The 26,780-nt window shown below is 41.2% G+C and overlaps 1 protein-coding gene across 4 annotated transcripts; it reads right to left on the minus strand.

The window, feature by feature from the left end:
- Nucleotides 1-4,502: 4,502 nt before the first annotated feature.
- TMEM71 (transmembrane protein 71) lies at nt 4,503-26,780 on the minus strand. Of its 4 annotated transcripts, none has more exons than XM_075063250.1 (8): nt 26,539-26,780; nt 22,668-22,728; nt 20,605-20,817; nt 18,636-18,808; nt 16,904-17,089; nt 15,176-15,251; nt 12,828-12,889; nt 4,503-8,191 (listed from the first exon to the last, which is right to left on the minus strand). In XM_075063250.1, coding segments are annotated over exons 1-8 (795 nt in total). In that variant the 5' UTR covers nt 26,561-26,780; the 3' UTR covers nt 4,503-8,189. The 4 variants fall into 4 exon arrangements, with proteins under 4 accessions (XP_074919351.1, XP_074919352.1, XP_074919353.1 ...); XM_075063251.1 differs by lacking the exon at nt 26,539-26,780 and adding an exon at nt 24,351-24,429 and having other exon boundaries at nt 16,904-17,005; XM_075063249.1 differs by lacking the exon at nt 4,503-8,191 and adding an exon at nt 24,351-24,447 and having other exon boundaries at nt 12,820-12,889.

The following is a 26,780-nucleotide window of genomic DNA, read 5'->3' on the forward strand; positions in this document are numbered from 1 at the left end:
ATCTCACCCAATACCTTTTGGTCTAAAGGAAGGGGCTGTGAGATAGGGCCCAGGAGACTGTAAATTCAAGTTTCTTCTCATTGGTATTTATTTTTCTATGCAGATGACAACACTTACAATCAAGCAGGGCCTCACCCTGCTACCCAGAAGGCAAGCCACTATCATTTCACCATTTTGGAAAGACAGGACGTAAAAGATTGCATAAAGTCACTTCCAAGAAGTACTGGGACTAGGACCATGGCCTCAAATGACAACACCAAAAGTTATCCACTTAGCCACATTACCTTTAAGAAGTTCTTAATTCTGTGTATCTCTGTAACCCACATGTAATCCAAGAGTGGATTGCTAAGGATATCACAGTGTTAGGCAAGGATGCTGTGTAGTCTTAAAACCTCAACTCAGAAGCAGGTGGGGCAAGGGTCCCTGTCCAGAGACCAGTGACAGCAGAAAGCAGAGACATGGTTGGGCACTCCTGGAATGGACCACAGAGGGGGTAATACAGGTTGTCCTGAAATCATGACAACCACTATTCTACCCACTAGACCACACACTGCTCTTAGAGCCAGGAATCCTGATATGCAACATTGCTCTGTGACCCACTGACAAATTGGGTCATATGTCCTCTTTCAGAAATTGGTCCACACACAAAATAACATCCTAATTCTGCAACCATCCTGGTAAAGGTCTATGCTGTAGATTTGAATGCCCTGGGTTCACACCTTACTAACCACTCATATGGGGGAAAATAGAATGTGCTCATGTAATTGAAGATTGCATCCTTTTTTATCTCTACAAGGGTGTAGTAGTAAGGTTGCCTGAGTAACCATAATTCTGGCATTTACTATCTTCTGAGTTCTTTATTTTGCAACTTTAAAGTTTTTTATTTAGATATATTTGAAAAGTACAAAAAACTGTATATAAATATAGTACACCTCAGGTTTTTTGAGGCCCCTGGAATAATTGTAATTGTTGAAATGATTTTAAATTGCAAAATCTTGTGTTCAGTAGTGGATTTGGATGTTGCATTAATATTTATTTTATTGTATCTTTATTGTTTGTGTTTTGATTCATGATAGTTGTCCTTTTTAAGAACATGGTGGGACAATTGATTTTAGAGTGCGTTTATAGAAGACTGGGAAGATCTTGCCTGTATGTTCAGAGAGTAGAAAACATTGCCTATGTAATTTCCAAAAATGTCAGAACTTGATTTAATAAATGTATCTTTCAAGAAAGCACACATTTATTGCTAAAGAGCTACAGAGTCTTTCACCAGTTTGAATCTAGTCCAACTCACTAGGTAGTAAAAATTGTTGCCATCTAATGGATGTTTGGTGGCCCCTAAATGAGATTTTTATGGGTCTCAGTTTCAGCTCCTATTCTGTACTTATACTGCACTCATCACCATACTATCTGACTCTCTACATTGCAAAATAATCATCAACCTTTGTATTATTGGCAAATTCACCACAGAAGCCAAGATCTTTGTCAACTGTGGAGACTGAACTGCCCCTGTTTCTTGAGATATGCTGGCAGAGCAGTGTATGTGGGAAACCTGCCCTATTGCCCCCTTGTAAACAGGATTTCTGGGTGGCCAGGTCAATACCTTCCACTAGCAACAAATCCACACAGCTTTTGTAAATTGCAGTAAAATTATAGGCAACTTATTTGCAGATATGCACATTCACTCACTAAATCATTTGTATATCATGCCAAACATGGAGCCGCACAAAATTCGGCATCTATGCAGCTAATTTTACATTTTATGTATATAACCACACAGGTGGATTAGAAAAAAAGGGGTCACTGATTTAAATGTTCTCTGTTTTTCACAGCTGATGAGATATAAGAAGGATGGCAGTCAATAGTTTAACTTCCTTGGCTCTCCTTGTCTATCTGGCCCACAACTAATAAAGCCATATAAAGGACAAAGAAATATATAGTTATATGGCACCATCTGGTGGTTCAAGGTGCACTTTACAGAATCATAGAGATGGCAGGAGCCCAGACCAGTGGTCTCCAACATGGTGCCCGTGGGTGCCATGGCGCCCGCAAGGGCATCTTAATGCACCCGCGTTCTGGCCCCTGGGAGAACACCCGCTGAAATGCTGCTGAATTTCAGCGGCATTTTGGTGGGGATGCCTCTCAATGACGACACTTGTCGCCAACAAGTGATGTCATCGAGAGGTATTTGCCCCTGAATTTTGGCAGGGATGCCTCTCGATGACGCCGCTTGCCATCGACAAGTGATGTCATCGAGACGCATCACCCCCGAATTTTGGCGGGGACACCTCTTGATGACGCCACATGCCGTCGACAAGTGATGTCATCGAGAGGTGTCGCCCCTGAATTTCGGCGGGGACGCCTCTCGCCATCGACAAGTGACGTCATTGAGAGGCATCGCCCCCGAATTTTGGTGGGGACACCTCTTGATGACGCCACTTGCCATCGACAAGTGATGTCATCGAGAGGTGTTGCCCCCAAATTTCGGCAGGGATGCGTCTCGATGACGATGCTTGCCATCAACAGGTGCCGTCATCGAGAGGTGTCACCGCCGAAATGCCACCGAATTTCGGCGGCATTTCGGTGGGTGCTGCACCGCCGCAGTGGTCCTTCGTCTGGCGCCTGCCAGATGAAAAGGTTGGGGACCACTGGCCTAGACCATGCCTTGTCTCCTACAGTTTGTCATACCCACTGGTTGCATTTTGTTTCATGTTTGATTGTTATAGGTGAAACCGTGTTATACTGAACTTGCTTTGATCCACTGGAGTGCACAGCCTTGCTCCCCCCCAAAGCACGGCTTTACCACGTTATATCCAAATTCATGTTATATCAAGTGGCTTTATATCGTGTAAGCGGTGTACTAATTAATAGGATTTTGTCCAGTCTTGTTTCAGTCTCCCAAGCAATAGTGTTCTCTCTCTTCTCTTTGAAGGCTCTTCCACACCAATCAGAAAGAGAAGATTAAGTGCAGCATGTTTTAAATGTTTTTGACTATGTTGTGGAAAATGTAAATTTTACACAGACTTTTCTAGATTATCTCACCAGACCAGATTACTGGTTCATCCGGGCCAGTATCCAACTGTCTACAGGCATTCTACCTGATACTTCAGAAGAAAAAGAAAATCCACAACAAATCTGTCTAATTTATAATGCAGGAAAGGACACATTTCCTTCCTGATTTCCCTGAAGAAGATTTATGCCTAGAATCATAAAACTTGCTCAATGCCCATGTTCATGTTCCAGATTAGGCAAAATGAGATGTCAAATTTTGCTTCTTAGGTGGTGAGTGGCTAATTGGTATGAATGAACAGAAGTGCAGGAATTAAATCAACCATGAAGTGAAACTCTGGTCCCGTTGAAGTCAATGGCAAAAATCACTTTGACTTCAATAGGGCCAGGATTCCATCCATGGACAATACTAAGCCTCACATAAATTCTCAGTACAATTATTTCCTGTGGATAATCTTAGAGCCAGCAAAGTGACATCAAGGCATTCTTCTCCTGCAGGAGGCATTCTGAGTTCAGCTATCTATGTTTCTCATGACCTTGGTGGACTCTAGGGCTCACCCAGGTACCAGGGGCATATCAGCCTATGAAATGGGAGACTAACTAGAGACAGAATTTTGCTTGGTTTTGTCTGGCATGCAGAGGACATAAAAGACAGCTTGCCAATGGAGTTCCAGAGGACATGCTGTGAGAGTGAGAGACAGTAGCAGAGATGGTGGAACAGATGCCCTGACATTATTTCAGACTACAGGATAATTCAGTCACTAGGATCAATACAGAGGGAATAAGGGTCGGAAACTTCTGAGAGAGAGGTGCATCTTCTAGGTAAGTGAAATTACAGACTTTTCCCCCTCAAAGTTTCCTACTGTTACCCCACTGGTGCAACTCTCCTGGTGGGAGTGCTTGTGTAGACAGGACTCTGGCATTTTTACCACTATGTCATCTAACCCTGCTCAGACCAAGCCTAGAGAGCACAGTGGGAAAATGCTGCCAGTGGCTAGAAACTTATTTAGAAAGTAAATCCTTCAGCATAGGGACTTTCTGTGCCTATATATATGTAGAGTGCCTAGCACAATACGGCCCTGATTTTGGTTGGGGCTCTTAGACATTAGCATAATATAATAATATAGCTTAATGTAATTTGTAAAACGAATATTGTATATATTCCTGCAATGTTTGTGCAGCTATTTGTTTTTTCATACACAGGCAGTTTTCATTATTTACATAAATCCCTTTTGTTGCTTATTATTTTGTTACACCTTAAAATGTGCTAGAACCTGCACACAAGACTTAGAACAACATAATCCTTGCTCCTAAAATCTAGATGTCAGACATGACACAACAAGCAGCATGACAAACAGTAGAAAGCAGATGTGATTATACAGCGCTATGGCCACGGTTGCTCATGACAGCCATATACTAACTGAATAAATTCAGTATATCATTTTAATGTATTAAAAGTTTATTTGTTAAAACAAATGATACAATGCAACATAAAGTGTCTACAGCAGCATGACAAAATAAGCTTTATACCATTAATGTTACTCTTCATTAGAAATATTTTGAATATACCGTATATTGGGTTCCATTATGAGACTGTTCATCTGAGTAAGAACTGCAAGATCGAGCCCTATAGCGTTTGATGTGGCTCTGCAATTCTCAGTTGCAGAAAAACTATGGGTCAAAACCTTAGGTGGTGGCCATCTGCTGGTTTATGCCAATTTATGATATGCACCTCTCTCTTTTCATCAAATCTCTATAAGACTTGTAATTACTATTTAACATTTCTACTGTGGTAGCTCCTAAAGGCCTCAACCAAATTAGGCTCCCTTGTGCTAGCTACTGTCTAAATACAGAATGAATAACATTTCCTGCCCCAGAAAGCTTACAATCTAAACAACAAGATATAACAAGCACTCTGAGGTGACAAACGTGTGCAATTCTTAGCAAGATTCTTTATTAATACCCTCACAACTAATAACTGTTCTTGATTTACATTCTAATATATAAGCATATTATAAAATAAAGGTATAGGACAAGTGAAGGGCCAGATCCCATAGAACTGGGCCCAAAGTCTGTACCTATTTGATATACTGGTACTTTTTTACCACACCCTTCAGTTCTGCGGGCTACTGCTATTGTTAGTATAGTTCCACGGGTGTATAGGGTGCTCCACAGATGGATAATAATGGATGTGTCCCTGTTCCAAACAGCTTACAATCTAAGGGCTCCTACAAACACTGCTGGGCATAATGCTTGCTACCGTTGAGAGCCCAGACTCCTCACTAGAATAGGCAATATATCTGGTATCAAGTGTTTGCAGGATTGGGCATGAACTTTGATTTTACACAGTAAGGAATGACCAAACAAAAGATCAGGGCATGGTGAACAAGGATTATAATAGCAAAAGGTGATACATTTATTGTTACATGTGCATCTTGAAAATTCCTCAGTGGATTTGTATTTTAATGAATTCAATACATTTAAATTGAACAAGAGCTCAATTACTGAAAGTAGAGACTTTAGAATACAGTAGCCCTCTCATAGTAAACAAATGTCACACTAACTAGCAGTCAACAAGTGTTTGTACTTCACTAGAAATACTGTTTAAAATACTCTGAGCCTGATTCTCCAATTAATAGAAGCTGCAGATGCTCAGCACTTCAAAACTAAATCTACTTTTACTTAGGAGCCTAAATATGGATTTAGGCACCCTTGTTACAAAATGTTGGCTTTACTCTTTCATCAGCCTTGATTAACTGTGACCCAGTGTTTCATTCCAGCAAGGCAATAAAAAGTTTGGTTCTATTTTCATCATGAATTCCTAGGAATTATTTTAAAAATAGAGAATTTTCTCCTCATTGAGATAAAAAGTACATTTAAAAGAAGGCCCACTATAACTAGCACAGCATAAGTAACAAAATATATATAAATACCACACAAGTAATCTGTCACTCTAGAGTTAAAGTGAATAAAGAAGCTGAATTATGTAATATTCACAGAATTATTCAAGCTTATCATCTGTATTACAAGAAAAATATGGAGGTGTGTAGCACCTCTCAATTTTTTATTATTTACTGTCATTGTATTTTTATTATTATTAATAATATTATTAATATGTGAAGCAATTTTCCTTTACTTCAGGATTCTCTGCCTGAAGTACACCCTGGTGTCTTTATTTAAACTACAAATACTGGACTGTTAGTTTCTCACCTGGTCTATTTTTATCAGGGAAATATTTAACATATTCAGCAACAGTATTTCAATATCCAAAATAGATAATGTGGCTGTTTTCCCTGCTTGAGCTTTTGGTGCTGAGTCTTACATTCAAAATACAACCAGAATGATATTTACCCCTTGAAAGGTTGGCATGTTCATTTTAAATAACTGCCACTATGTTTTCCTTCATTTCCCCACATCTCCAGGGATTCACTCTCACAAACACGAATGTATCCTGTTTGAGGATGGCCATAAAGGTGAGTAACTATAAAAATACAGGCAGCTGAACTGTGATTTATCATTTCCTTTTTTCCTTCATCAGAACCTTCAATTTTTTAAAATTAATTTTTACAAAAGTTTACAGATACTTCTATTATGCCTGCCAGCCTGTTCGCATCCTACCTGTGGAGTTGGCCTTTCCACAGGCAGCATTACCTGTCAGATTTAGCAACTGTGGTTCCACTGGTGCCAGTTTTAGCACAATGGATGATAAGCAGACCAAAAACAGCGATGGCAGAAAGATTTTGTAGACAATACTACACGATCACATGTTCTTCACTTTATAGCACGGGGAGATGAAATTTTACACTGTGTTAGCTAAACTGGCATACTTGGTAGGTATAACAAATTAGTTATGAGATAGCATAGTCACAGAACAGTGATCACTGGGCACTCAAGGGGATTAATATTTAGCATTGTCTCTTAAATCCAATATCAGAAAAATAAGGTTCAATGCTTTAAAAATAAAGGTCATGGACTCTTTATTTGTTAAGTTAACCATATGATTCTGGTGTCTCCAGCTGCTCTTCCAACCCTCTGACTCCTGACTTTTCTGAAGGTAGCACTTCTGGTCTCTAACAGGAAGCACTATTCTGGCACAATTAATTTCCATTCTCTCTTTTCTTGTGTTTCTAACACTCATTTTTCTGTCTTCAAAATCACTAGGAAAGAACCCAGAATAGAAATAAAGGCCAAAAGGCTGTGGCAAGGATGAGACAATGAAGGCCCTGAAGAGTTTTAAGTACATTGTCCAATTCACCACTATCCAGAACCATTCTCAGCTTTTAAACAGTTTGACAACAGGTTATTTCAAGACTGTAATGCATGTTCTATGGCCAGAGCAGCAACATTAATGAAAACGATTTAGACATCAACAAAAGATGGATTTGTAGGGCTTGCTAGACATTTTGTTTCACTATCGTAGTCTCCAAGGCCCCAAATCCTGCAAGTTACAAAGCTTGGGTGGCCCCTGTGCCTATGCAGAGCCCCACTGGCATCACTAGAAGAGTCTCAAAGGGCTCTGTAAGCTATTAGGGCCCAAATCTTCAGCTGGTGTAAATTAGTGTAACTCTTTTCATTCACTGGAACCACACTAATGTACAGCAGCTCAGGGACCTGGCCCTGCATCTCTTTGTCTAAATCCGGCACACTGAAATGCAACCACCTCTAGGCTGAGACACAGCAATTGTTTAACAGCCCAAACGATTCAGTAGTTAGGGCAGAAAATGAAGAATACTTTATTCAAATGAAACCAGAAAGGAGGTTTAGATGGAATTAGTTATACTGAAATCTGATGAGGATACTAAGGCTAACACCCAATTCTGGTGAAAAGCTCCATGGGATCTTTTCAGCACAAATGGACAATACTTTAGTTGTACAGCTCATCCTACAGATAGCAACCTCAGCAGCATATTAACACAATGCAAACTTAGAGTCAGGATTGCAACCTATTGAATCACCCAAACCTCTTCCTAAGCACCTGTTTTTTCTTGAAGGTTTTCCATTCCAGTAATGAGCAAGTCTAACCAGTATTAGCTCATAAAATCTGACAAAGTCACAGCTGAGCTGGTGAATCTGCAGACTTCATTATCTGAATGAATGGCTCACTCTTCTCTGAGCATTACTTTTTCTTACCCTACAATCCTTTATAGCGTTTTACTTACCGATTCAGTCTTTCAATTATTTCCTGCAAGAAAATGTCAAAATTAATGTGTACATTTTTGTATGTCCTGATTCCAACAGTTTTTATAGAGTTTAAGGCCAACAGGGACCACTAGACAATCTAGTCTGGACTCCTGCATATCACGGGCCACTAAATTTCATTTAGATATTCCTATATTGAGCCCAGTGACTTTAGGTAGACCAAAGCATTTTATTTCTCAGAGACTAAATTGTTGTGTGCCAGTCAGAGAGCAAGACAGAGTGAGGTGCTACCAATACCCGAGGCCTCTGCAATGGCAGAAAATTAATTGGGTGAGATATCCCCTGTCATAAACAGATAGTAAGAGTTAATAGAACAGAAGTACTTTATATCTCTTTTGACTGTAAAGTTCATAACAAGTCATGTAAGCCTGGCTGGCACTCGACAGAGGACCAATCAGGGGACAGGATACTTCAATCTTGAGGAGAGAAGGCTTTGTGTGGTGTGTTAGATTTGGTTGTGTTTCTCTCTGGGTGCTGAGAGTGACCCGATGTGCAACCAGGTTTCTCTACCAATCTCCCTGTACAGGCTCCTATAAGTTCAGAATAGTGAGTACTAGAATAAGGGCGAGTTAGCTTAATGTTTGTTTCTTTATTTGCAAATGTGCATTTTGGCTGGAAGGATTAATTTCATTTTCTGAAAAGGATTAACTTTGGTATCTTGTTACTTAGGCTGGGAGGTATTGCCCACTGTCTATGCTGAAAAACCCTGACCTAATCCATCTTAAATTTACCAGATAATTAAAGAGGAAAACAGTAAAAATTAAAAGGCTTTTCTTGTTTAAGAACCTGTTGTGTTTTTATTCTGGTAGACCCCAGGGACACTGGTCCTGGATCACCAGGACTTGTGGGGAGAAAGGAGGGGAAGGGGGAGCGAAGGTTAATTTCTTCTGTGTTAGGATTACTTCTCTCTCAGGGAGAGTCCTGGGAGGCAGAAAGAGAAGGAGAGGGAAGGTGATTTCCTCTCTGTTTTTAGATTCAAGGAGTTTGAATAACAGTGATCTTCCAGGTAACCAGAAGGGGAAGCTAGGACGAGCAACGGTCGGGGGAAAGGGTTACTCCCATGTGGTTTAAGATCCAGAGGTATGGTCTTGGGGGTCCCCGGGCAAGGTTTTGGGGGGACCAGAGTGTACCAGGCACTGGAATTCCTGGTTGGTGGCAGCGCTACAAGTACTCAGCTGGTAATTGAGCTTAGAGGAATTCATGCTGGTACCCCATCTTTTGGATGCTAAGGTTCAGAGTGGGGAATTATACCATGACATCCCCAGATGATCCTAGCAGACAATCCACACTCCATGTAAGAGGAAGATGAAAACCCCCGTTATGCCTGAAAATCTAACACGGGGGGAAATTCTTTCTGAAACCCATATCTAGTGACCAGTTTTACCCTAAGCATATGTGCAAGACCAACCAATCAGGCATCTAAGAAATTTCTCTGTACTACCTCAGAATACCTGTCACCCCTGTCTAGTGTCCCTTCTCCAGCTGTCACCAATCTCTGATGCTTCAGAGAAAGGTGAACCCGCCCCCGAATACATCTGGCCAATTGTGCACTGTGGGAAAAATTCCTCCCTGAACCCTACAAGTGTGTACCTGAAGCCCTGAAGCATGAGCTTAGATGATAATCATCATTTTAATGCAGAGGGACAAGTGTTTGGGGCATGTTGAGGGCAATTCAGAACTTCTTCTTCTCCCCATAGTCCATGAAGGAAGGGAATTAACATGGGGATTCGCAGTGCCTTGTGCCAATCAATATACAAAGACAGCCCAATTCTGCCACCTTTAATTATGTTCCTTTCTCACACAAATAGCATCATTTTACTCCACAGAACTACTTGTGTGAGTAAGGTACTCTTCAACATGAGTTAGGACAGAAGAAGACATCTAATCTTCTAACTGTATGTAGCAAACTGAAAAGTCTCTTCAGAGGCCATTTGTGGTTTAAAATTATTTTCTTTCTTTGTAGCACACCGTTGTTCATGACCTAGTCACAGCAGAAGAAAAATTAGTAAGATTTCAATCTAGTTTAAGGCTCTGCTTCTCCTCTCATTTACATAGTATAATGAGTAACATATCTACCAACTAAGAAACAGTAGATTATACATGTGCATAAATTGACATAAATTGAATCAGGCCTTGATTACACTACTATCCCTAATTACATGCTTTGGTGTAGCTACATGAATGCAAACTCTAGTGTAGACAAGCAAAGACACTATTTGTACCAATGGTGATGACCATGGTGTTTCAAATAGGTAAAACCATTGTGTAAATGGTGGCTTTGCTTGCCTGCAGCTACACTGTTGGCTGTAGTTGGAGCAAATACCCAGTCTAGATATTGCTGATGATGCAGGAGCCCTTAGTCCACTGGGAGAGGAGCTGCAATGCATTCCCTATACTTTTGAAGCCCACACGCAACCAAAGGAGACGAACCACAAGCCCCATTGCCAATTGCTCTAATTCTACCTCCCAGTTCATTGCTCTGCTCTCACACAGAGACTTCCAAAGAATTAATTAGCCCTCTCACAGACCCACCATCAGTCATGCCCTCCAAACATGCCTCCTTCAGATTCTGCTGTGGCTCCCAATCCCATTCCTCTCCTTGGGGTTAGGTTTCCCTTCTTCCTTCAGCTGCATTGCTTCCTCATTCTTCTTCTGGTGCTGGATGAAGTCCAGGAGGGGCTGGGACAGCCAGTCTCTCACTCCCAGGAGAGAGGAAGCCCAGAGGGAGTCTCTTTAGTTCCCTTCTCCATCCCAATCTCACCCTAGGGAGGGGCATAGTGCTGGGTGCCAAAGAGACCTGGCTGCAGAGCTAGTTGGGGAGGAGACAGACTACAGACTTCAAAAGCACTTCCAGCCCTTTAAAAGAGGGAGCAGAAGGAGCTTTGCCTGCTCCTTGTGCAGAGGAAGGAGGAAACCTATTAGCATGTGGGTAGCCTCAAATACCTTCTTTTCCTAAGGAGGTGGAGAACAGGGAAGGACAGCCAATCAAACAGACAGCCTTGTAGGCAGGTCTGACAGCCTGAAGTCTCTGGGGAAAACCCATACAGGTAGCAACCTGACTTCAGTAGAGTTACATTAGCGTCAAACTGACAGGAGAATCAGGAGAACCCTAAAGGCCAGATACTGCCAACCTTACTCATGATTACTAGTAACTTGCTCTGTGAATAGTGCCAGTGGATTTATTAGGATTTTCTACTTACTCATTATGAGGAAAAGTGATATAATCTGTCCCCACCTGTATAAAGTGTGCACAAATTACCATTCTTAAGAAAATCTTGGCCTCTCACAATATCAACATCTACAATTTCAACACTGATCTTTAATCTTTATACTCCCTTTCCACTGCTCTGCTTCCAACATACTGATCTGTGATTCCGAAAGATAAAACTTCTGCCTGGCTTCTCCTGTTCCCTCAGGTTACACTGCACTCTTAAAAGCTGGCCCCTGATTGAGAAAAAGAAATATTGCCCTTTTGATCTCCCTCTTGCCACACATTGAAATCCAGAGGCTCCCAAATACTTTTAGCCTCAGCAGCACCTATAAATAGTCTTAAATTAAGAACAGACTTCTGCTATGTGGAAGGTCAGTGGAATTACTTTTGTAAAGTCCAACATGTGTAGAAGTGATTGCAGGATTGGGGCCTATGTCTGAGCTGGTCTCATATCATTCAGGACTTTATTACACATTAAACTTTCCACTTACTGTACTGAGAAGCATGGCCACTGACAGGGATGGCAAAAGGGGCAATTGCCATGAGGTCTGGGCAATTTAAAAGGGCCCAGGGGCCTCTGGCTGCCACTGCTGCCGCAGTAGTGGTGGGCGGGAGCCCCGGGTGCTTTTACATCGCTCAGGTGGGCTGTAGGGCTTCTAGGCGTGTATGGGGTGGTACCGGCAGCAGTGAAGGCAGCCGGGCAGGTATGTGGAAGCCCTAGCCATGACCATTGATTGTTCTGTCCTGAGGACCGGAATTGCTGTTGGCAGACCTGCTGAGAAGTTTCAATCATAGACAAAACTTTGAATTAAATCAATTTGAAACAGCCACATTTAGAAATGAAGAAACAGACTTTATTCAGCTCCTCGGGCTAATTTACTACTTCCTTCCATGCCGTTCATGCTGAATCACTAAACGATGGTTTAATAAGTTAATTTTTATGTTTTCGCTGCATTTACTGCTAATCATGAAAAGGCAACATTCAAACACAAAGAATATTTTCATGACCACAAAGTAGCAAGAATAGCTAAAGCCTCTTGCAATACCTACTGATCACTTATTGTCATCTTTTGACCAGAAGGTGTATTGATAGAATCTCTTCATCTAAAGCTCTTAAGTATATTGAAATACTCTTGCACCGCTTACCGTAATTTGGTGGTTTTGGAAGATGTGACAAGACTGATGAAAGATGACATGGCAGCATCTTTGGAGCAAAAGAACAGTCAATTTTAAATGTATGATTCTGCATGTGATTAAAGGGAAAATTCTGCCCTCAGATGCACATATGTAGCTTTTATTGAACCAAGGAGAATTGTACACACACACACACCCCTAAGGACACAATTTGACCCTGGAATATAACCCAATATAATATTGTATGTCAAGTATAAAGAAAGTTTCTACTTACAAACTAAAATTATCAGCAGCAGAAAGACCGACAAAGTGGCAAAGCGTCCTCCCAGAAAGCATCTGAAATCATAACAAATATCCCAGTGTTTAGATTGTACGATGGACAGATATTAGGTCAACACAATAAAATATGCACGCCACACATTCCAAGATCAGCCTTCAGTCAGCTACCATTCTGGTCCTTCAGCTAAGGACCCCAATATTCCCAGACGGGTGATGGGAGGTATGGGCTGGGAGGAGACCAGTGTCATGGAATGTGATGGAATGTTTACCCTACACATGCCAGGAAAGGGTCAATATGAGCCTGAGAAAGGCCATGGTAGGAAGAAACCAAGGGGACCAACAGCAAGGAGTTGGACTGAGCAGACCCTGGCTGCTGGTTGTAGGGTCCTGGGCTGGAATTTAATGTAGTGGGATGCCCCAGGTTCTGCTACCATACCACTGGTATGGTAGAATAAGGCCAGAGAAGGGGACAAGGAAAGTGAGAGAGGACGATGGGGCCCAGAGTCTAGGCTGAAGACCTGATACAAGGTCTTGAACATTGGTTTGTTGGACTTCGTTACCCTGAAAGGGTTCCCTTCTCAAACTTTCAAATCCCCTGTCCAAATATATGTCTTGCACAGCCCAAAAAAGCATTCCGACGCTAATGGAAGTTGTAATGAATATACGGAATCCTGGGGAAATAGATGAAAGTCACAGGAGACAGAGAAATTCGTGTTTTTTTGAGAATCAGGTGAGCCATTACTATAATTTCAAACTTGACACCTGTCTGCAGCCAGGTATCTCAAAAATTCCATTATGATGCTGATCACTTCTGTACGTTCTTTTATTTCATATGACAAGATTCTTATATACTGAATCTGGGCTAGTATGCATTAAGAAAAAACAAAAGCCAAGGAATATGTAGTACTATGTTTTGAAATTTTCCTCTCCAGTGTAACACATGCCTGCTTGGTGTGGCACTCTGTCCCCTCTAGTGTCTAGACCAACTGGAGATTGATGAGTCTGCTATAGCCTTAGCTAAGAGACATGTATCTTTTAGCTCATGCAGTAGAGGCTCATGCATTAAGCTCCAGAGGTCTCAAGTTTGATCCTGGCCATCAATTACTGGAATCGGTTGGCATTACAAGGGATACCAGTTTCAATGGATTTCTTCTATTCCCATCACTGACATTGAAACTAATCTTTTCCCAGTGACTTAAACGCAGAGTTCCAGACCCTAATGAGCTCACTAGAGTATGATCCAAAGCCCACCAAAGTCAGCCTTTACAGCGATTACTTTAAAAAAAATCCCGCAAAACAGGTTCATAATCCCAAAAGAGTGTGTATAAGTAGTGCGGGGGAGGCGGTCATGGGTGTCGCTCTATGTGGTCTTAAAAACAGCTAATCTCTTTTTTCTCAAACTGCCAAATAACAAAGAAGTGTTCCTAAATTATGAATAAATATGCAAAAATTCAGCCTGAGAGATAATGGCTTGACAAAACTATAAGCATCTGAAAGTGACCCATTAGAATGAAATAGCTTAGACAATCTTAACTATAAGCAGTGAGCTATATTCCACCTATAATAAAACTAAACCATACAGACAGCAAATTAGTACCAAAGAATGGAAAAGGAAGCAAAAGTGGATTTCCTGAAGCTCCAGTTCTCTTTTGTTCAGCTTACAGAAATTTTGCTAATTAGGACGTTTGGTTATGCATCAAGTCAAAGAAATAAAAATCTGTAATATGTGCAGTGAATAGCTCTCAAAGATCATCTTTGTCTTTTGGGTTAATTGTTCTCCAAATTTTAAAATTAGATACATAAAATTACATTTCTTAATTTTATTAGAATTGATGAACCTCAAATTGAAAGGAAAAATAACCTAACTAGACCATTTAGTTCTTAGAGGATATTTACTTATAAAGTTTCTTTGAAAGACATATGTTACAACTTAATACAATTAAACTAAAAAAACAAACAAAAAAACCCTGAAAGTGATAGTATATCCCAAAAGAATTTCCTGTATAATTAACTGCATAACTCATATGTCAGACAAGCTAAATTATGGTGCACAATTTGGAATATATATTTGAACACCTAATTTATGCAAGCTAAGAAAAGATGTGTGCATACAGATCCTGCATTTGCACAGAGCCAGTTAGGTATCATATCTGCATCCAAACACCTAATTTGCACAAACACATCAAATATTTGCTTGCAAATGCATCTTTGCAATACTGCATGTCTAACTTTGAAAACCAGGCCCTAAATGTCATGTTTTATTGACCAGTTGACATTATAAAAATTATATATATATATAACATGAATAAAGCATGATTATAATGAAGATGAAATCAAAATTACCTTGCACACACTGAAATGATTAAACACATGGATAGTATAATCATTTGATAAATGACATTTCTCACTGCATTGGATTCTAATAAAAAAGGAAACAAATTAGGAATAATAATTCTTTTTTCTGGACATACTAGAAAACAAGTAGCTCCTTCCTTCCCACTGCCCCCCTTTGAAACTGTGAACCTGAAATTCAGTGAAGGAAGGAGTATTTGTGATAAAAAAGATGCTTTACCAAAAACTCTACTATGATATTCACCCAGAGCTGCCCAGAGGATTCAGGGGGCCTTGGGCAAAGCAATTTTGGGGGTCCCTTCCATAAAAAAAAAAAGTTAAAACACTATAGAATACTGTATTCTCGTGGGGGCCCCTGTGGGGCCCGGGGCAAATTGCCCCACTTGCACCCCCCCCACCCCAGGGTGGCCCTATATTCACCATGGGCCAGCTCCACAGAAGTCAATGGGAGTTTTCAGCGGGGGGTTAAATCAAACCCACTACAGGCAAACCCAATTATTCTATACTCCATATAGACAGACTATACATTTGCATTCTCTTTTTTGAAAGCTGTAAAGTCTGCCAAATTGAGTTCTAAGTGTCATATGAAAATATATTCTCCCACAAAATCTTCCTTAACTGGACAAATATTTTTGATAATGAACATAGGGATGTACATAGAAATGGCCACAAGAAGTATTCATAAATGCAAAACAATCACCTTAACAAATTAAAACATAATTTGTTTTTTAGATTGTGCAATAATTAGAACTGTGTAAATTTACAAATCTCAAAATTTGGGAATTTATTTGCTAAAGAGGCCAAGAAAAGCTTTTCTTTTTTAAATGTCCATAACTCAAAACAAATTAACAGATTTTTATTTTTATTCACAGATTTTATTTTTAAATTCTCAAGAAATATTTTTACAGTCAAAGACCAGGATGAAATTCTAGCTCCACTGACGTCAATTGGAGTTTTGCCATTGACTCTGGCAGAGTCAATATTTCACCCAACATACCAGAAATTTGTGGAAGATATACTGTACTATTCAAATATAGTAAAATCTTAAAACAGGCATTAAATCTAAAGTGAAAATCTCAACATAACCATATCCAATGAGCAGTTAAGGCAGCTATATATAATACTATTAATTTATTAGTATATATTATTCTATTATAGTTACTTACATGCAATATGAGAACTAATGTTAGAAACTGACATATTTTTGAGTGTGCCTGAAGAATTCATAGGGAGTTGTTTCTACGTTAAATTTTTATTGCAATGAAATTTAAACTTAGTCACAAATTTGACAATTTGACAATTTTGAAATAATTTTCATTCAGTGGGTTTCAAAAGGAACACATTTTGGGGGTATTTGAAATTTTTCACAAACATTTTTAGTTTCAGATTTTTTCATTTTTTGTCCCCCACAACTTGATTCTCCCAATCCTCTCCCTTACCTTCCCTCCTCATCCCCTCCATTTCCCTGAGTTTCTTCCCCTCTTTCAATTTTGCCACTGAATATGGAAGAACAAGAAAAAAAGAGGCATACAAGGGAGGAGAAAATTAAAAAGTTTTAATTTTAGATTTAATTGAAAAAAATGATTTTTTTTCCAAATTAAAATTGTGCAAAAATCTCCAGTTTCAAAGAAGGCCATTTTTCAATACCATGTTTTTCCACTTGAAAAATATCAACCAGCTCTACAAATAACAAACTGAGAAGGAAAGAATATAACTCACTTGAATGATCCAAAGTCTCTTCATGGAAATACCCATCTACCATAAACTGGGAGCACGGAGAGGAATCACCGAACTGTTTTCTTGACTGAATGAACACCACATCTTTAGAAAAAGAGGATGCATCAACTGCTGGTGTTTGCCTTTGTGACATCCAGCTTTTGCATTCAGAAGAAAATTCACAGTCATCTGCAAGAGGTACATTTGGAACTTTCCTAGCTCACAGTAATGGAAAGGAGTGGAGAATTTGTGCTGACAGATTTTTAAGATAAGAAATAACTCAATCACAAGGATTTCTCTGAACTGTTAGTGATATGGCATTGGCAGATCCATTATATGTAGGAAAGTACAGGAGGGAAGAAGCAAACTAAGGACAAAACTTCATAAATTTTAACACAGTGAGGATAGAAAAAGCTCAAACTGAAAACAGCAATGGGCCAAATGATCTTCACTGGCTTCCTATCCAAAGTCAGTTTCAAAAGGCCCTCCTAGGTTATAAAGATCTCCACGTATTCAAACACTGTTACTGTCTCATGTCACTGGCTCAATTTGCTCTGCAAAATTCTGTCTAAATCAGTGGTTTTCAAAGTTCAGGTTGCAACTCAGTACTGGGTCACAGAATGCAAGACGTATTGCCCCTCAGCACTCAGGGACCCTGGCAGCCGGCCACTAAAAATTAATAGTCCCTATCAGGGGCGGCTCTAGATATTTTGCCACCCCAAGCACGGCAGGCAGGCTGCCTTCAGCAGCTTGCCTGCAGGAGGTCCCCGGTCCCGCGGATTCAGTGGCAGGCTGGTGGGAGGTCCGCCAAAGCCGCGGCAGCAGTGGACCCTCTGCAGGCAGAGCACCCCCCATGGCTTGCCGCCCCAGGCACGCGCTTGGCGTGCTGGTGCCTGGAGCTGTCCCGGTCCCTATCTGTTCTGACACTGCGCTGTGCCCCAGAAGCAGCAGCAGCAGGTCCGGCTTGTAGGAGGGGAGGGCACGAGGCTCTGCACGCTGCCTCTGCCCTGAGCACTGGCTCCGCCCTCCCATTGGCCAGGAACCGGCCAAAGGGAGCTGGGCCGGGGGTGGTGCCTGCGGGCAAGAGCCCGGTGCCTGCGGGCAAGGAGCCGCTTGCACACCTCTGCCTAGAAGCCAGACCTGCTGGCTGCTTCCAGGGCACAGCGCAGTCCATGGTGCCAGGACAGGCAAGAAGCCTGCCTCTGCACCCCGCTGTGCTGCTGACCGGGAGCCGCCAGAGGTAAGCCCATGCCCCAACCCCTCGCCCCAATCCTCTGCCCCAGTTCTGACCCCCGCAAACCAGAAGCCTCCTCCTGCACCCAAATCCCTCATCCCTGGCCCCACCCCAGAACCTGAACCCCCCAGCCCAGAGCTCTGACCCCCTCCCACACTTCAACCTCCTGCCCGAGCCCAGAGCCCCCTCCCATGCCCTGAATCCCTCATTCCTGGCTCCACCCTGCAGCCCTCAACCCTGCACTTCAACCCTCTGCCCAACCTTGAGATACCTCCCACACCCAAACCCCCTCATCCTCAGCTCTGTTGGGTCGCGGACATCAACCATTTTCTTCAGCTGGGTCACCAGAAAAACAGTTTGAAAACCACTGCTCTAAATGTTGATTTGAGCAGAGGCCCTCTGCAAAACCAAGGAAATTGTTATCCACCTACAGTGATCCCGTCATTAACAGACAGGCCTAACTAAATACAGAACATACTAGTGATGTTACTGTGGGCTCACCATTGCCATAGTGCTGACTGGCATCTAGTTTATTATCTCCATCATTCCAAATCTCCTCTACATGAGGAGAATCCATATTGCTAAGGGCAGTGCTGTTGAGCCATGAATCCGAGGCACTGAGACTGAACAGACTAGCAAGAGAGCGACGGATTTTCTTCCTTCTCCTGAATATTCTAGAAAGGAAAGAAATAACCATGCTTTAAAGGCATGAGGCAAAATAACTTTTATTCATAAAACAATATAACAGGATTCACGCTGCGCCCCTGGTTACTTAGCCCCTGGGCCTCCCCCTTCAATGAGTCAGGGACACTTTAGTACGGTGCAACACCCATGCTCTTTATTCTCATCCACCACCAGTTCCCAACTATATACAGGCTTCACAACTACTTTTCCTACAACAGACTGGGAGGCTCCTACTTCCTTCGTGCCCGTGCCCGTGCCCGTGCCTTCCCCCCTTCTCTGGCCTCCTCCCAGCCTTTATAGCTTTGGGCTAATAAGATCAGCAGGTGTGGCCAGCTATCAGGCAGGCATAGAGCTATTCACCCATTCCCAATCCATTCCCCTTGATTAGGGCTGGAGTGGCAGGAGTCAATTAAGAGCTTTTCAGCCAGTGACCTGCCACAAACAGAAACATGGTCTAGAGGTTAGAGTACAGGCCTACGACTCAGGCATCTGGCGGTCTGTTCCTTGCTCTGCCACAGGTTCGCTCTTGGGCTTGTCATTAAATTTCTCAATGCCATTGTTTCCTCATCTGTAAAATGGGTCTAACAATGTTTACTTCTTTCACCAGGGTGTTCTGTGGTTTAATAGTTTCCAAACTACCCTGAGCTTTATGGGTGAAAAACCACTGTAACATTATAGGGCCACATTTTACCTTCCTCAGGTAACACCACTATTGAAGTCATGTGGAAGTTTTGCCTGAGCAAGGATTGCAGAACAGAACCTGTATTTTTAATTTTCTTTTTTATTCTCCATCATGGTAATACCCTCTTGGGAGCAGGACACTAACACATCCTTTTCTGCAGAGAGTGTGTCCCTCTTCCTTGGGCAAACCATTTGTTTTGCTGTATTTCTAAAAACTGCAGCTTTAGGTTTACAGTTCTGCCTGTGTCACATCATCCATTAACTCTCTAGAAAGGCATCCATACAGAAACAGTGTTGGTTAGTTTTGAGCTGCTGATGAACATCAGAAGGAGACCCATCACAAATGTATTGGGTTATGGCCATAACAAAATGGATCAGTGACTATCCTCAATTTTTTAAATTCTGGGCCAGTGAGTGATGAAATTACAAAAATAAAAGTTGATATTTAGAATCCAGAGGAATTTCCATATCAGATAAAACTGTTTTATAGCAAATACAATTTGGAGCCTTCCATTAATTGGCAAACTTCCTAATGAGCCACTGAAAATTACACATTTGCTATATTTTGAAAATTATGATAGTTTGAAGTTGAGACAAACAAAAAAATCTTGAATTTCCTTAAGATGTTTGTTATACCTACTTTTGGATTTGCTCTTATCCTTCTTTCATGCTTGGAAGAATTGAAGTCACCTCTTTGGAACATTAACTATTTCAGCAACAGGTGAAAAAGCCATGAATTTCTGGGCAGCTGTACCTCTCTTTTATATTTACAGCAGAGAGCGCCAATCACAGTAACATCTGTGTGCTTAAAACTTTTGAGATAATGTTATAAGGCATGACTCTGAAGACCAAGTGATGTTAACCACTGCAGTCTCTCTGAATTATACTACTTGGTGTGTTCCATTGCTATTAGAAAATGCAATCCAGGTATAGAAATAGACATGGAACCACAGGACTTTGAAAGGGACCTCAAGAGTCATCTAATCCAGTCCCCTGAAGTCCTGAGCATTATAGTCATACCCTGACAGCCACCCAGAAATCAAGTTAAGTCCAGAGTTATAACGCCAACATCCAATATTAAGTAAAATGTGTGTGACTCACTTACCTAACTAATTTCTCCTTATATGTAACACTTTTCTGGGTTGGGGTCAGTGTTACGTTACCATCTTCATCAGACAGAAAACTGTCTTCCGTCAAAATGTAATAGCCATTAGTAAGAAGCCGAGGACTACGGCGACATGTGAAAAGAGAGCCTGTCAAGGGGTTTATGGAACAACATTCATAGGAGGTGTCACTATCCAGAAAGGCATAAGGGTAACTGTAAAGGAAAGAAATAAAACCCTCTAAGTTAGTATATGCCTGTTTAGCAGAGGAGCATAAATGTTAAAAAATGATTGAATGATAATGTTTTTAGATATCAGAGGACTAGCTGTGTTAGTCTGGATCTGTAAAAAGCAACAGAGTTCTCTGGCACCTTATAGACTAACAGATGTATTGGAGCATAAGCTTTCATGGGTGAATACCCACTTCGTCAGACGCATGTAGTGGAAATTTCCAGAGGCAGGTATAAATATGAAGGCAAGAATCAGTCTAGAGATGAATATCCACCCATGAAAGCTCATGCTCCAATATGTCTGTTAGTCTATAAGGTACCACAGGACTCTTTGCTGCTTTTACAGATCCAGACTAACACAGCTACCCCTCTGATACTAGTCTAGAGATAACGAGGTTAGTTCAATCGGGAGGATCAGGCCCTCTTCTAGCAGTACACATCACTTTTCATTTTAATAGCTCCCAGAACACTATAGAGTTGTGTAACAGGGTGGTTTGCCCTTATGGACTAGAGGTCTGGGGACAGCCAGCCCTGATTACTAAAGAGGCACACAGGAGCAAGGCTCACCTGTTTGCCCTATAAAGGGCAACAGGAAGCTTTAGAGAAGGGGGGAAATGCTCAGAGAGAAACAGAGGGAAGGAGCTGCAGGAAATGAGTCTCTGGCTGTGGTCCCTTCTCCAGCTGGGGATACTGCGAGTTGTGGCTGGGTAGGAAGCCCTGACTGGAAGATTTGTTTTCTCATGAGAAGAAAGCAAAGAAGGCAGGCCAGACCTTGAGTCTTCTCCAGCTGCTCAGAGAGAAAAAAGACATAGTTCTCAGGAGGAGGAGCTGTTCCCAGCTTAAAACTGGAGTGGAAGATGTCTGTTTGTTTGTGAACTTCTTGTGAATAAAATCAGACCCTAGTGTGGGCTGCTGTTATTGGATTCATGAAAGCCTGTGTGGAGTTAATCTAAGAAGCCCCTTTAAGGGGGAAACTGAGTCAAGGGGCTGCTTGTAGGGCCACCCTGAGGCCACAAGGATGGAGGAGGCCACTCACTCACAAGCTGTAACAAAATGGTATACAAACTATGCACAGAGATCACTTCACCCACCACTGAAATGCAACCATCTCTAGAGTGAAATGTAGCAACTGTTGAATGACACACAATACTAGACAAGTATTTAAGACAGAAGTGAGTAACTTTTCCCACCGGAACACAAGGGGACTGTTAGGTAGGCATAATATATGTTCCTGATTTTGGAATTGGGCCCCAGTCCTGTGAGGTGCTGAGTATTCACAACCCTGAGTGACTTCATTGGGATTTGAGGGTGCTCATCACTTTCCAGGGTCAGGCACTAATCCCAATATACATTTATTAGTATCAGTACAAGCAGGTATAGATCTTTCAGCAAACAGTCCCAGAGATAGTAGTAAACTCATTAAGTTCTTGAAGACTGGAAAGAGGTAAGTAATAGATAATTGTACAAAGATCTCTACCAGGGACAAGAGATGACAGTATTGTAATGCAAGGGCTAGGGTGGGCATGCACCACTGCGCTCTGCTAGACAGAATTTGAAATGAACAACGGTGTCACTTCATGGGGATTCTACTTTAGTTCAAGTGGTTGGGGCCTGTGTATTTCAAGCAGGTGTATCTGAATTCTATCGTCACTGTAGCTTTGAAGTTTCAAGTGGCCACAGATTTACAGCACGGTGATATCTGTGAAATGCAATGCGGCCATGCTTTAGTGTGGTAATAGCACCCTAATCATAAATAGTTTAAATAGGAATTTTAGAAATGTTTTTCAAGCACAAAGGAAAAATAAAATGAAACAAAGGATAGTTTTACTCCATACCTTGGCAAAATGTGTTCAGGGGACAGACTTTGCCTGGTCTCTTTATCAAACACTGAAGAACCTGTTGAGAGAAAGACCAGATAAGGAGAAGTCCCAGCACTGGCTCACTACATAGGCATTTCAAGTGACAGCTGAACCAGCTGACTGATTTTCACTAACAATATGCCTTGACGAAATTGAAAGAAGAAAAAAGGAGAAGAAAATTAGGAAAGGAAAAGAGACTAAAGGAAAGAAAACAGAGTGATGGTGGGTAGATAAAATGAAACCTCATATAATTTAGGCTTGTATAGCATCATCCCAAAAAGAGTAGCATGAATCAAAGCTGATTACAGTCAATAAATCCAAGTTGCCAATGTACTGCACAGTTTTGTGTCTTGTGGGAAGTAAATCCAGGCACATACAAGGGAATAGGTCCAGCACTTTTAATGGCATTGTCTGATTCACATCATGAACAGCTCACTGACTTATTGAATCTACCAACAGTGCTCAGGTTCTTCTATAACAATTATGTGGTGCCGTGAAATGGTCACACCATTACTATTGTAAGGTATCATGCAAGTGGACATCTGTAGACGTGGCACAGCAGGAGCAGTTATGGCAACAATGGCAAAGATTTGAGGATAATGATTGATCACAGGACTATGGAGCCATCTAGGGAAGTAGGATTTTGATGTTATGTGAAGGCTCAAATCTGCAAGGTCCTACGCTCAGTGTCACAAGGATTAGGTGATTAAGTAATCTGAGTCTATGGTGGGGTTTACAAACTCCTGTCTACAGCCGAGGCAGGGGAAAGGCTGGAGCAATACGGAGCCAGGAAAGCTCTGCCCATGCCCATCAGGCACTTCCAGGCATAGTATAAAAAAGTTTCAGCAGCTCGGGAGTGGGGAGGTGAGAAGGAAAGAATGGAGGGGGACATTTTGGGGAAAAAGGCAACCAGACCAGGCTCCTGCCAGCGGTACAACCACGTGGAATGGCAATTGTCAGAATATCACACAGTTGTCTGTATGGAACATTCACAAAGAGTTTACACATTATAGATTTATATTTTATATACATTAGTGGCTGCTGAAATATTCTCTTCTTTACAATTTTATACAAAAACCTCTGTAAAATCTTGACTTTTCAATCAATGAGAAAACATTACATCCAAAGAAAGAAATTCATATTCACTTTAGAAGGCAATCTCTCATGTGTAAGGACACAATCCCTGACAGGTGGTTCTCAGGGTATGGCTACACTTGCAGCTGTACAGCTCTGGGAGTTACAGCTGTCTTCGTACAGCTGTGTAGGGAAAGCGCTGCAGTGTGGCCACACTGACAGGTACCAGCGCTGCAGTGTGGCCACATTTGCGGCATGTTGGGAGTGGCTGAACAGGCATTCTGGGATACCTCCGAATACATCTGGAGGCCAATTACAGTGCTTTTGGTGGCCACACTGGCAGAGCAGCGCTGCATCACCAGCGCTGCAATCGTTATACCCCAGGCAGAGCAGGAGTACAGCCACCACTGCAGCCAGGGAGATGCAGCGCTGTATGTGCCTTGCAAGTGTGGACGGTGAGTAAGTTGCAGTGCTGTAAACCCACCACCAGCGCTGCAACTCTCCAGTGTAGCCAAGCCCTCCGATTCCAGAATAAGCCCAAAAAGGCAAAATCCCATTTAAGAAAGCTCAGAGAAATGCTCGTACATTTACTTGCTGCTGGTGTTGACATTAGCTGGGATATTCGATACATCTTGAAAAGGTCTGTTGCAAACTCTCTGGAGCTACATGTATCACAGATTATCTGCAAGAGATTTTAAAGGAAAATTGTATTTACTGAAAACAGAGAGCTGCAAGGTATACTCAGGAATAGACATTACATCACTAATTATGCTGTATTCCATTCTATGTGAGTCTGATCCTGCCATCCTTCCTCATTGATTTCAAGAGCAAATTTGTTCCAACAGGGCCTGCAGGCCCAGGCCCTGGCCCAGGCTCAAACTCTGTTTGGTCAATTGCAGACTCTTTGCAATCTGCAACTGTGATCTCGTTCCTAATATTTAAATCCAGGATGTACAGTATAGATAGACTTACAATTGTCCTACGAGCACTACAGTTTTTACTTGATTTTCTCAATAACATGCTTTTGAATCACTATTATGTAATATATAAAGCACTGAATGAGAAATAAAGTTTGCATACAATATCTTACATGTCTCTGGTGCCTTGCATGAGAGAATATCACAGTGCACTTTACAAACTCGTATACAATCTATGGTTTCTACCTTGCAAATACTTAGGCCTGTGAGTAGTCTCATTAAAGTTACTCAAGTATCAGTGGGGTAGCCGTGTTAGTCTGGATCTGTAAAAAAGCAACGAAGAGTCCTGTGGCACCTTATAGACTAACAGATGTATTGGAACATAAACTTTCGTGGGTGAATACCCACTTCGTCAGATGCATGTCAAGCTCCAATACATCTGTTAGTCTATAAGGTGCCACAGGACACTTTGTTGCTTTTTAAAGTTACTCGGATGACTATGGTTTATATCAGGGGCAGGCAATCTATGGCACCTGTGCTGAAGGCGGCACGCAAGCTGATTTTCAGTGGCACTTACACTACCCGGGTCCTGACCACCAGTCGGGGGCAGGGGGGGGCTCTGCATTTTAATTTAATTTTAAATGAAGCTTCTTAAACATTTTAAAAACCTTATTTACTTTACATACAACAACAGTTTCGTTATATATTATAGAATTATAGAAAGAGACCTTCTAAAAATGTTAAAATGTATTACTGGCACACAAAACCTTAAATTAGGGTGAATAAATGAAGACTCGGCATACCACATCTGAAAGGTTGCCGACCTCTGATTTATATGCAGGGATCACATCACCCATCACTGAGAGGCAGGACAACTTCAGGGGAAACATAACAGCTGTTTAACAGCATGTAGCAACACTACAAATTCGTTTAGGATAAGATGTGAGGGAGAAATGCAACTCCATATGCACATACTTTCTGCAGTGTTTGCAAGATTCTAGGATAGTAATTCTGTGTAAAATCACTGCATAGAAAAACATTGCTTTGTAAATCACAAGTGCTCTTAAACTGTTCTTGAAGATGTGTATAATTGGGAGAAGTGATATATTTTATCGGACCAACTTCTGTTTGATCTGTTTTATCAGATCAAGCTTGTCTCTCTCACCAAACAGAAGTTGGTCTGATAAAAGATATGACCTCACCCACCTTGTCTGTAAAATAAACATTGATATTATCCATCAAAATAAAAAAATCTAATTCTGTCAAGCAATTATTCATATCAATTGCCACTTTGCAATTACTTTAAGTAATACTTAACATTAAGTAATATTTGTGACCAACAATACATTAAAACGAGGCCTGTAGTTCAACAAATACCTTTTAAACTAACACATGACAAAAGGCCAAATATGAACAACCTCACTGAAAATGAAACAAAGCTAAAGGCAAGTCAGCAACATTTTATGGCAATCATTCAAATCAAAGTTTATTGACTCTACAACACTGCCCAGTTCCGAAATTTAAATCACTAAAATGTAAGCATGAAAGCGTCTGTCTTTCTACTCAGAATGTACGAAACGATTTACTTTAATCACTTTCCTTGGTGATAATCAAACTGGTTCTTAAAACAGTGATACACCCTCAGTTGGTAACTAACCAATCCCCTGCGCATGTTACACTCTACACTGTAAATATTTATATCAATATGTACCAATACTCATAATTAAAATTATTTAAGCCCAAGTATTTAACCTGTTCAGATTACAAATATTACTCGCTTATCTTTCGAAATACAATAATATCTATTTGTTCATACACGTCACTTTTTGCAGGGTATTTTAGTCTATTCTCTTTACCGGAAGTGATGAAAGCATTCATAGAAATGTAAAGCTTCTTGAAGAGCTGACTGTAAATGGAGAAATCCAGGGCTCAGTTATTCCTCTGTTGATCAAAGTAATAAAACATCAACATATGTAGAATCTTCCAAACCTGGAAAAGCCATTTCACTATTAACAAACTTGTGCAAGAAGTTTTTCATCAAAAAGAGTCTCTGGAATGCAACTGTAGGGTGCTCCTTATGCTGCTTCCTGGAACAGAA

The sequence above is a fragment of the Chelonoidis abingdonii genome, chromosome 2 (assembly GCF_003597395.2).
Source record: "Chelonoidis abingdonii isolate Lonesome George chromosome 2, CheloAbing_2.0, whole genome shotgun sequence".
Taxonomy (NCBI): Eukaryota; Metazoa; Chordata; order Testudines; family Testudinidae; genus Chelonoidis; species Chelonoidis abingdonii.